General features: G+C 42.8%; 2 protein-coding genes across 3 annotated transcripts; both read left to right on the top strand.

Moving 5' to 3' along the window:
* The first annotated feature begins 1,419 nt into the window (after positions 1 to 1,419).
* LOC130524728 (acidic mammalian chitinase-like) lies at positions 1,420 to 4,038 on the top strand. Its single transcript, XM_057031144.1, has 11 exons — positions 1,420 to 1,554; positions 1,637 to 1,663; positions 1,780 to 1,984; positions 2,069 to 2,125; positions 2,335 to 2,500; positions 2,578 to 2,702; positions 2,822 to 2,945; positions 3,031 to 3,213; positions 3,314 to 3,430; positions 3,515 to 3,647; positions 3,731 to 4,038. The coding sequence occupies exons 1-11, from the start codon at positions 1,530 to 1,532 to the stop codon at positions 3,979 to 3,981; spliced, it is 1,413 nt and encodes a 470-aa protein (XP_056887124.1). The 5' UTR covers positions 1,420 to 1,529; the 3' UTR covers positions 3,982 to 4,038.
* Positions 4,039 to 5,396: 1,358 nt separating this feature from the next.
* LOC130524751 (acidic mammalian chitinase-like) lies at positions 5,397 to 7,544 on the top strand. 2 transcript variants are annotated; one of them, XM_057031183.1, is made up of 4 exons: positions 5,397 to 6,975; positions 7,041 to 7,094; positions 7,177 to 7,203; positions 7,320 to 7,544. In XM_057031183.1, exons 2-4 carry the CDS (start codon positions 7,070 to 7,072, stop codon positions 7,526 to 7,528), a joined length of 261 nt encoding a protein of 86 aa, XP_056887163.1. In that variant the 5' UTR covers positions 5,397 to 6,975; positions 7,041 to 7,069; the 3' UTR covers positions 7,529 to 7,544. The 2 variants fall into 2 exon arrangements, with proteins under 2 accessions (XP_056887163.1, XP_056887165.1); XM_057031185.1 differs by lacking the exon at positions 5,397 to 6,975 and having other exon boundaries at positions 6,988 to 7,094; positions 7,320 to 7,543.
* Positions 7,545 to 10,848: the final 3,304 nt, after the last annotated feature.

Raw genomic sequence — 10,848 nt, 5'->3', positions numbered from 1 at the left:
GAGGGTAAATGGCTGGTTATACAGGGTCAGAGAAGGTAAATGACTGATTATGCTGGGGCAGAGAGGTTAAATGGCTGGTTATACTTAGACAGAGCTCGTAAACGACTGGTTATACTGGGACAAGGAGGGTAAATTACTGGTTATACTGGGACAGAGAGTGTAAATGACTGGTTATACTGGGATGGAGAGGGTAAATGACTGGTTCTACTGGGACAGAGGGTTAATGACTGGTTCTACTGGGACAGAGAGCGTTAATGACTGGTCATACTGGGAGAGGAAGGATAAATTACTGTTCATACTGGGACAGAGAGGGTTAATGATTGGTTATAATGGGACAGAGAGAATAAATACGCATGTGTTTTTCAGTGTTGTTGAACAGGTCTTTTCAAGTTGAACCAGTGAACCAAAGGGTTGTGTGGGTGTTGTTCCACCATGTTTACGATAAACTAAACAACAGCGCCGGTTTCATAACACTTTTATGCTCTGAGGTTTGGATGAATGTTGTCGAGGGAACATTTATCTCCTGTCACGATGATTTAGATGTGCTATAAGCTACTTCAGCTATAAAAGAATAAGAATGTTCAGGTGGAACTGTGATGTTTGTATATTTTTAGTTCTGAAAATTCCTCATTTGCATCTTATTTTGAAAATGTGTTTTTTCACAATGTGTATTTTTACTGAATTTGACAGAAAGATCAAAAGAAAAAGTTCCAGGAGTGAAAAAAGATAAACTTTATCAGCAGCTCAACATGAAATTTTATAATGTTGTTGAACCTGGAGAACTCACTCAGAGACACCCTGATCTTAGTGTGATCTTACGGTGACCTTACTGTGGCCTCTTGACAAGTAGACTTTTGGATGTGAGAGGAACTGAGGACAAAGACGAGGGATCTTCTCGTGATGCACGTTTATTGACTTTCTTGCTAGCCCTCTCAGGCTGCTCTTTATTTAGTTGCCTGAAGTTTGATTTAGATCTCTCTGTGGCCAGATCTTGCTTTCCATTCTTTTAGTAGAAAAAACAGTGCTGATGTAGCAACAAAACAGGCTAGAAGTTAGCACATGAATTTATTGACACTGGTGGGTCTTAAACAAAGGGTTTACGTTCAACTCTTCCAAACTGTAAAACACCACACAGGTCATCTGTGCCTGGTGTGTCTGTTCCTCAACCTCCAGAATGTCCATGACAAAATGTTCTTGCACCTCTAATCCTGTTACCGTGACAACTGTAATTGTCAAACAGGTAAATAATTCAAAGTCCTGGTTCAATCAGCCTGATAATGATACGATAATATGCCACATCACAGCCGCTGTTCAAAACATCAAATGAAAATTTATTGCCCCAGTTTATGAAGGAATGCAGCGACTCCCCATTAGCTCCAGCCTATAAAAAACCGCAGACTCCTGCAGCCACTCGGCCCTCTCCTCCATTCTCCAGGTGAGTTTTTGAGGAAATATCCCCTCTAATTCATCAGACTAACAGGTCCACTCTCCCTCTTGTAGTCGGTCTCCACCAGAACTCCAGGGAAAAAATGACCAGGTTCACAGTTATTGCAGGTAACTTCCGTAAGCTTTTATTTTTACTTTCTAGATTTTTTTTGATTATATGCTCATTTTTCCAACCATCTGTTCTCCGTAGGCATTTGCCTGCTGATGTGCCATCTCGGTAAGCTTCAACACTCACTATTCACATTTGATCGATTGTTTGCCACCACTGAGATGCGCAGCGTTTCTGTTGTCAAATTCTGAACTTGTTTATCAAATACTAAACCTTCAACACAGGATATGCTACCAAGATGGTGTGTTACTTTACCAACTGGTCCCAGTATAGACCTGGCGAAGGGAAGTACATGCCCCAGGATGTGGACCCCTTCTTGTGCACCACCTTGATCTATGCCTTTTCCATCATCAACAGCAATAACGAGTTGGTTACTTATGAATGGAACGATGAGACCCTGTACAAGACGTTCAATGGCCTAAAGGCTAAGTGAGTGTGCAGAGCCACACATGTCACGTGTTGGGCTAAAGTAATGGTGCAGTTTTATTTAAAAAAAACATCTATGTTTTCCAGAAATCCTCAACTGAAGACGCTGCTGGCTGTTGGTGGCTGGAACTTTGGTTCAACACAGTGAGGAGCATTTGTTTATATAATGACAACATGTGTGTGCAGCTGGATTTCTGCGTTGATTAATATTTGTCAAAAATAGTGGAGAAACAAAGGTTCAACTTCAAAACTTCATGCTGAGAGGTTAAATAAGGCCATTGGTGAAGTAATGTTCAATGTCCAACTGAATACTGTTGTTGTTACTTTCTAAGCAAGGTTTCCTTTCCCTGCAGGTTCTCCATCACTGTGTCCACTCCGGCCAACCGTCAGAAATTCATCCAGTCTTCAATCAAGTTCCTTAGGACTCATGGTTTTGATGGACTGGACCTGGACTGGGAGTACCCTGGATCTCGTGGAAGTCCCCCAGAAGACAAACATCGGTTCACTCTGCTCTGCCGGGTGGGTCCATTTTTGAGTTTACACCTCAAAGTTCAAACTTGATTCTCAACATTTTTCACTCTGGTTCACACCCACAGGAACTGGTTCAGGCCTACGCAGCTGAGGCTGCAGCAACTGGAAAACCTCAGTTGATGTTGACTGCTGCAGTGTCTGCTGGGAAAGGAACCATCGATGCAGGATATGAGATAGCTGAGATTGCCAAGTGAGCATGCTAATGCCTCTTCAGAAGCAATTTCATTTGAAGCTTTTGATGATGATTCTAACAGCAAGCAATTTCTTTTGAAGCTTTTGATGATGATTCTTTTGATGACTCCCCCACAGGGAGCTGGACTTTATCAACGTGATGACCTATGACTTCCACGGAGCTTGGGAACGCTTCACCGGACACAACAGCCCTCTGTACCGTGGATCACATGACAGTGGTGACCTGATCTACTTTAACACCGTAAGTCGACAAAATCCAATGTTGCCCAATAAACCTAAACAGGTTGGTCTCACTGCACCTCTGCACCCGCCAACAATGTCTGTAGGACTACGCCATGAAGTACTGGAGGGACAACGGAACCCCTGTCGAGAAGCTTAGGATGGGATTTGCTGCCTATGGCCGTACCTTCCGCCTGACTTCCTCAAACACTGGAGTTGGAGCTCCAGCTAGTGGTGCTGCGTCTGCTGGCCCATACACTCGTGAAGCTGGATTCTGGTCCTACTATGAGGTTTGTGGACTTAAGTCTTCAGCCATTTTTTCAGTTTGAAGCAATGAAATGTAAAACAAAGAGGTGTGGAACATGGGCTGATATTTCATTGTTCTTCTAGATCTGTACCTTCCTGAAGGGTGCAGCCATCCATTGGATTGATGACCAGAATGTCCCCTACGCCACCAAGAACAGTGACTGGGTGGGATACGACAACAAAGAGAGCTATGAGACCAAGGTATGTGGTACATAATGTTCTTCATGGGCAGATTATGTCTCTTCTATTTGTAAGAAACCTCAACTCCTCTTTTATTCTCAACAGGTGCGCTACCTTCAGGATCAGAAGTATGGTGGTGCCTTTGTGTGGGCTCTAGACCTGGATGATTTTGCAGGGCATTTCTGTGGCGAGGGGAGTCACCCACTGCTTGCTCATCTCCGCAAGCTTATGGATATTGGTAAGAGCTTTTTATGCTGTTCTACAAAAACTAAACTGCCTTTAATCTCCTAAATGTCTTTGTTCAACTATCCTTTGATTCAGAACTGCCTCCACTGCCTCCTACCACCACACCCAAGCCAGGGGCAAGCACCACCACCCGTCCCACCACCATCACTACCACCACCACACCCATCCCGGGATCTGGCTTCTGCAGCGGCAAACCAGATGGCCTATATGCCAACCCAGATAACAAAAACAGCTTCTACATGTGTTCCGGAGGCATCACCTATGTGAGGTTCTGCGGGACCGGATCCGTGTTTGACGACTCGTGCAAATGCTGTGCATGGCCCTGAAAGTGAAGCCATATATAACTGATATAAATGTCAGCTAATAAACATCAATCAAACCTGTTCCTCTTTATCAGTTATTTTGATTGTATCAGCTCTATTGTAAATACCTCTACCTTTTAATTACTGAATATTGATTATGATCAGAACATTTGACATTTGAATCTTGTGGTAACGCATTATTTTAAGGTACCTATAAAATCTTTTTTGGTTTATGGGACCCCACACTACTTTTGTACCAGAAGGTTCAACTGAGAATAAATCAGTCCGACTCATTGTAGAACATCTTCTCCCCAGTGAGCCATAAAAGGATGTATCTCTGTAAAAATACAAACCACAGCAGGCAAAGAACCTAATGTGTAACAAATATTCAGAATCTGCTTTCAAAGACAGACAGAGAATAAAAGAGGGTGTGGACCAAGAATGTTAGGAGCTCTTCCAAAAGATCAGATCAACGGTTCTGCTGAGTCTGTGTGTTCACACTGACTGGATGCAATTCAATTAATCTTTGGGAAAGTAGGACAGGTAGCGGAGAGAATATCAGTCTTTTGCCAAAACTATAAACAATTTTGACCCAGTCAGACACAAGCTGCAGAGCTCTCATCAACGCATCCTGGCAGACACAGAAAGCCACAGAAGTTAAACACAACTGCAGCACAGGTGTCACCGCAAACAGGCAAATGCTCAGAATGGTTTACACTTGTTTGCTACTGACCAGTAAACCGTTTGAGAAGCAGAGGAAGAAGAGTGTGAGTAAGAGGTGGTGTATGAGGAGTAAGAGGAGGAGAAGGAGGGTGAGGCAGAGCAAGAGAAAGAACAGTAATTCCAGATGAAATCTGAGCACTTGTAATAAACCGTTATTGTTCATGGAATGACAATGAGGGAAGCGGCCACGTTATTTCACAAGGCAGATTAACACTTGACCACTTCATCTAGTTGAGTCCATTAAGCCAGAATAGTCGACGGGTAAACACACACACAAAAACAGGAAAATGTTCTCACACAACTTTTCTGCATATAAATATTGACCAATGCACGCAGGCACACTCTCAAACACATCCTTGCATTTTTATCCTTTGGGGACCTTAATAGATTACCTGGCTCCCTGCCCTGCTGTGAACCTGGTCCTGCCCTGACCCTGACCCTAAACCCCAATTCTAATGTCTTAATCCTCAAAAGGCCTTGTGGAACGAGCTGCAATGGCTCGGTTTCTCAAAAACGTTGTCACTTTGCTAGTGAAATGAGTATTTTGATGTTCAATATAGAATAAATATGACAGACACATGCACGCACACAAACACACAGACACACACACACACCAGCTCATCAAATGATGGACCTAGGTCAGTCAAAGCCTCACACTTACCGCTTCCCCGAAAAATGTGGCCAGTCTGTCACTTTGAGTGTGTATAGAAAGGCTTACGTTAACTAAGTTTGATCAGTGATTATTGAGGGGGATCTCTGCACATGTAAATCAAACCCACAGGTGACATCATTGACAGAGAGGAGGGATGACTGGTTATACTGGGACAGAGAGGGTAAATGACTGATTATACTGGGATAGAGAGGGTAAATGGCTGGTTATACGGGGTCAGAGAAGGTAAATGACTGATTATGCTGGGGCAGAGAGGTTAAATGGCTGGTTATACTTAGACAGAGCTCGTAAACGACTGGTTATACTGGGACAAGGAGGGTAAATTACTGGTTATACTGGGACAGAGAGTGTAAATGACTGGTTATACTGGGATGGAGAGGGTAAATGACTGGTTCTACTGGGACAGAGGGTTAATGACTGGTTCTACTGGGACAGAGAGCGTTAATGACTGGTCATACTGGGAGAGGAAGGATAAATTACTGTTCATACTGGGACAGAGAGGGTTAATGATTGGTTATAATGGGACAGAGAGAATAAATCCGCATGTGTTTTTCAGTGTTGTTGAACAGGTCTTTTCAAGTTGAACCAGTGAACCAAAGGGTTGTGTGGGTGTTGTTCCACCATGTTTACGATAAACTAAACAACAGCGCCGGTTTCATAACACTTTTATGCTCTGAGGTTTGGATGAATGTTGTCGAGGGAACATTTATCTCCTGTCACGATGATTTAGATGTGCTATAAGCTACTTCAGCTATAAAAGAATAAGAATGTTCAGGTGGAACTGTGATGTTTGTATATTTTTAGTTCTGAAAATTCCTCATTTGCATCTTATTTTGAAAATGTGTTTTTTCACAATGTGTATTTTTACTGAATTTGACAGAAAGATCAAAAGAAAAAGTTCCAGGAGTGAAAAAAGATAAACTTTATCAGCAGCTCAACATGAAATTTTATAATGTTGTTGAACCTGGAGAACTCACTCAGAGACACCCTGATCTTAGTGTGATCTTACGGTGACCTTACTGTGGCCTCTTGACAAGTAGACTTTTGGATGTGAGAGGAACTGAGGACAAAGACGAGGGATCTTCTCGTGATGCACGTTTATTGACTTTCTTGCTAGCCCTCTCAGGCTGCTCTTTATTTAGTTGCCTGAAGTTTGATTTAGATCTCTCTGTGGCCAGATCTTGCTTTCCATTCTTTTAGTAGAAAAAACAGTGCTGATGTAGCAACAAAACAGGCTAGAAGTTAGCACATGAATTTATTGACACTGGTGGGTCTTAAACAAAGGGTTTACGTTCAACTCTTCCAAACTGTAAAACACCACACAAGTCATCTGTGCCTGGTGTGTCTGTTCCTCAACCTCCAGAATGTCCATGACAAAATGTTCTTGCACCTCTAATCCTGTTACCGTGACAACTGTAATTGTCAAACAGGTAAATAATTCAAAGTCCTGGTTCAATCAGCCTGATAATGATACGATAATATGCCACATCACAGCCGCTGTTCAAAACATCAAATGAAAATTTATTGCCCCAGTTTATGAAGGAATGCAGCGACTCCCCATTAGCTCCAGCCTATAAAAAACCGCAGACTCCTGCAGCCACTCGGCCCTCTCCTCCATTCTCCAGGTGAGTTTTTGAGGAAACATCCCCTCTAATTCATCAGACTAACAGGTCCACTCTCCCTCTTGTAGTCGGTCTCCACCAGAACTCCAGGGAAAAAATGACCAGGTTCACAGTTATTGCAGGTAGCTTCCGTAAGCTTTTATTTTTACTTTCTAGATTTTTTTTGATTATATGCTCATTTTTCCAACCATCTGTTCTCCGTAGGCATTTGCCTGCTGATGTGCCATCTCGGTAAGCTTCAACACTCACTATTCACATTTGATCGATTGTTTGCCACCACTGAGATGCGCAGCGTTTCTGTTGTCAAATTCTGAACTTGTTTATCAAATACTAAACCTTCAACACAGGATATGCTACCAAGATGGTGTGTTACTTTACCAACTGGTCCCAGTATAGACCTGGCGAAGGGAAGTACATGCCCCAGGATGTGGACCCCTTCTTGTGCACCACCTTGATCTATGCCTTTTCCATCATCAACAGCAATAACGAGTTGGTTACTTATGAATGGAATGATGAGACCCTGTACAAGACGTTCAATGGCCTAAAGGCTAAGTGAGTGTGCAGAGCAGCTCTCATCATGAAGGCAGGAACTAGTGTTGTCATTGGTGAGAACTTTGATTATTTCTGATCATGCCAAGCATGTCACATGTGAGTATCATGTGATTAACATGTGAAACACTCTTCCTGCAGTTTCCCTCCACTTCTGCATTCAGATTGGTGAGTAAGATACTTTAATCTTAAGCATTGTTTTTTAGTCAAACCTCTTTTTTCCCCTTTTATGTCTGTGCAGCAGCCACAGGCAAACTGGTTTGTTACTTTACTAACTGGTCCCAGTACAGAACTGGTGCAGGTAAATTCCTGCCAGAGACCATCGATCCCTTCCTGTGCACCCACCTTGTCTACGCCTTTGCCATCATCAACTATGACCACGAGGTCATTCAGCAGGACCAGCCAGGCGAGAAAAGGCTGTATGTGTCATTCCTGGACCTGAAGGACAGGTGAGAACCACAGCATAGGAACCAAGTACCAGGACCTATGGGTTACCACAGGGAAGGCATGCAGAAGCATGTAGAATCACGAGTAGCAGTGTAAACCCATTGGGGCAGCATGTGGAAAGATGTGCCTTCGGCAGAACATGAGATTCATGCCAGGGGTTTGAAAAAAAATAAAAAAAAATAACCTCGGTAGCACTAGCTGAACACATCAGTGCTGGGCAGGGAGCAGGGCACATGAGCAGGCCCTTGAAACATACAGATATATAGTTTAAGAGAATATAGCTGAACTGTTATGTTCTGGGTTTTAACAGGACCCGAAAGCAGGCAAGACCGCAGTGATGAAAAGTCCAAAAATAGGTTTTATTTAACCAACACAAAAAAGGCAGTCCTCCTGGACTGCAGGGAAGCATTAGTTCAAACTTCTGGTGTGCACAGAGAGCTCAAGCGCAGAGCCAACACAGGAGTCGGGTTCTGCACATTTCAGAAGTCCAGCCAGACGGCATGAAGACCTCAAACAGGCAGGGGAACGCACCAAAGACAAGAGACCAAAAATCACCAAAATATTCCAAATAAACCAACACCAAAATACTCCGACACTAGTAGGCAGGAGTTTAGTCCTTAAATAGGCGGCTAGATTACTAATAGACCGCAGGTGCGTCAGCCTGTGGCAGGCACATGGCTCCACCACGCCCCCTGCAGGAAAACCAAACAACCCGGAACCCTGGACCCCAACATGAACTTTATAATGCATCAACGCTTGTGTTGAATGAGTCAGGCCTTCTCATCTAACATCAGTGTCTGACTGCACAAATTTGCTTCTACAGGAAAGGTCAAAAACAAATTCCTAACCCTTGTGGACTTCCCAAAACAGATGAAGAATGGCAGCAAAGGGTGGACCAAGATTATATTACACACTATGGATTAAGGATGGGATATTCATAAAGACCATATGTGTGAAGGCAGATTAGAGAACACCTTTGTTAATAGTGCATCTGAAATTATTGTTAGCTTCCATTTAGCAACAAGGATATTAGCCAAATGCTAACATCAACAAACATTTTTCTCTCGCCATGTATGTGAACATCATATCAAATGTACTAGACACACTGGTTTGTGTAAGAGGGAGATGTGTTGTATTATCATGGCCAAGTTTCTCCACCATCCTCCTTATTTTGTTGTTCTGGCCCATTAAAACCAGTAAAGTCCGTCGTTTGTTAGATCACTCATGAATAGAGTCCATTTTCAGATGACAGAAGATGTTTTAGGCTTGGGTGTTGTCACTATTAGAGTAAAGGATCCTTTAAATGCCGAGGTCAACCATAAAATAACACAGCAACCACATTTGCAGTCCAGTCAGACAACTCTGGAGTTAACCAAGAACACAATTATTTGCAACTTGACAAAGCATCAATTTAGCAATATAGCAGCAGGTTTGGCTTCTGGCTCTGTCTTGGGTCTTCATTCCCTGATGATTTTATACTTAGATGTTATGGTGAATGAATATCAGACACCTCCCTCCCCTCTTCCCCACAGGGGAAGAAGCAGAGTCCACAGGAGGATGCTGGGGAGGAGGTGTGATTGAGCTCTGACGCTTCAAGCAGCTCCAAAGTTTAGAGCAGCTCCAAAGCTCAGAGAAGCACACTAGTAGAGGAAGACAGAGCAGTTCAAGAAGAGCATATATGAAGTGCAGTAGCAGACATGGAGCGGTCCGGGGTGACCGGGGTATAATGAATATTAGATAATAAATATTACACACCTGCCCCAACACCCCCACCCCTACCCACACCTCCACCCTAAATGAACCTTGGACATGTAAAGTTGCAGATTTTTTTTAACTTATTTGCATGTATCCAAACAGGAACCCTCACCTGAAGATGTTGCTGTCTATCAGAGACGATGACAGACATCAGTGAGTTGTTTACAATGAAACTGTTCCACCTGTCTATAATCAGCTAGAGTTTTCTTTATTATTTATTCTCTATTATTGTTTTTATTGTTAATACATGATTAATAACAGCAATAACAACAGACGTGCTTAAAATGTATCTGCAAAAGACAAACATTAACAACTTCAAAGAAATTGTAAATTACTTTTTCATATTTGAAGGTTATCCACCATGATGTCCACTCCAGGCTCCCGTCAGATCTTCATCCAATCAGCTGTCAGGTTCCTGAGGACTCACAGTTTTGATGGGCTGGATCTGAATTGGCAGTACAGTGAATCCAGTCCTGTAGATGAAAACCGGAGGTTCACTCTGCTGTGTAAGGTAAAACAAACCGTAACTGCACCAATAGGTTCTAACGCTCTCAACCACTGAGAACATTCTTCAGATTTGGGATGAATTCAAGATTTTCAGCTTCCTGTCTGATTCTGACTCCTGCAACAATGTTCAGTACTGAAAGTTTCAATGTCCTGGTGATTTTTTGTAGGAACTTTCAGAAGCCTTCAAAGATGAGAGTTCTGGAGGAGGTAGCGCTCAGCTGTTGCTCTCGGTTGCTGTGGCAACACAAACCGGTATTCACCTGAGATATGAACCATTTGAAATGTCAAAGTAAGATGAATTTAAATAGATGAACCTGCACAAGTTCTGTTACTGATTATTAAGTCTGTGTGTGTGTGTGTGTGTTGTGTGTGTGTGTGTGTGTTAAGGCATGTGGACTTCATCATTGTGAAGGGTTTTGACCTCCTCAGGGGGCAGAATGGAGCAGCAGTACACCACAGTTCACTTTATGCTAATGATCATGCTAACATTGTAACTATATCGCTAACTTTCATTTTTCTTTGGTTTTGTGAGCCACACTGAAAAGTTATTCCCTTTGTCCTATCAGGATTAAGGTCAGATCTAGTTTTAAATAAAGGTGTTCACTCTTCCTGCCACAT

Source organism: Takifugu flavidus, chromosome 4 (genome assembly GCF_003711565.1).
Source record: "Takifugu flavidus isolate HTHZ2018 chromosome 4, ASM371156v2, whole genome shotgun sequence".
Classification (NCBI taxonomy): domain Eukaryota; kingdom Metazoa; phylum Chordata; class Actinopteri; order Tetraodontiformes; family Tetraodontidae; genus Takifugu; species Takifugu flavidus.
This window is presented reverse-complemented; position numbering and strand designations above follow the sequence as displayed.

Excerpts from the sequence above, each read along its gene's own strand:
- LOC130524728 (XM_057031144.1), top strand. The coding sequence starts at position 1,530 with ATGACCAGGTTCACAGTTATTGCAG. Across the intron at positions 1,664-1,779 it reads CCTGCTGATGTGCCATCTCG|GATATGCTACCAAGATGGTG; the intron begins GTAAGCTTCAAC and ends CCTTCAACACAG. Across the intron at positions 1,985-2,068 it reads TTCAATGGCCTAAAGGCTAA|AAATCCTCAACTGAAGACGC; the intron begins GTGAGTGTGCAG and ends TATGTTTTCCAG.
- LOC130524751 (XM_057031183.1), top strand. The coding sequence starts at position 7,070 with ATGACCAGGTTCACAGTTATTGCAG. Across the intron at positions 7,095-7,176 it reads CAGGTTCACAGTTATTGCAG|GCATTTGCCTGCTGATGTGC; the intron begins GTAGCTTCCGTA and ends TGTTCTCCGTAG. Across the intron at positions 7,204-7,319 it reads CCTGCTGATGTGCCATCTCG|GATATGCTACCAAGATGGTG; the intron begins GTAAGCTTCAAC and ends CCTTCAACACAG.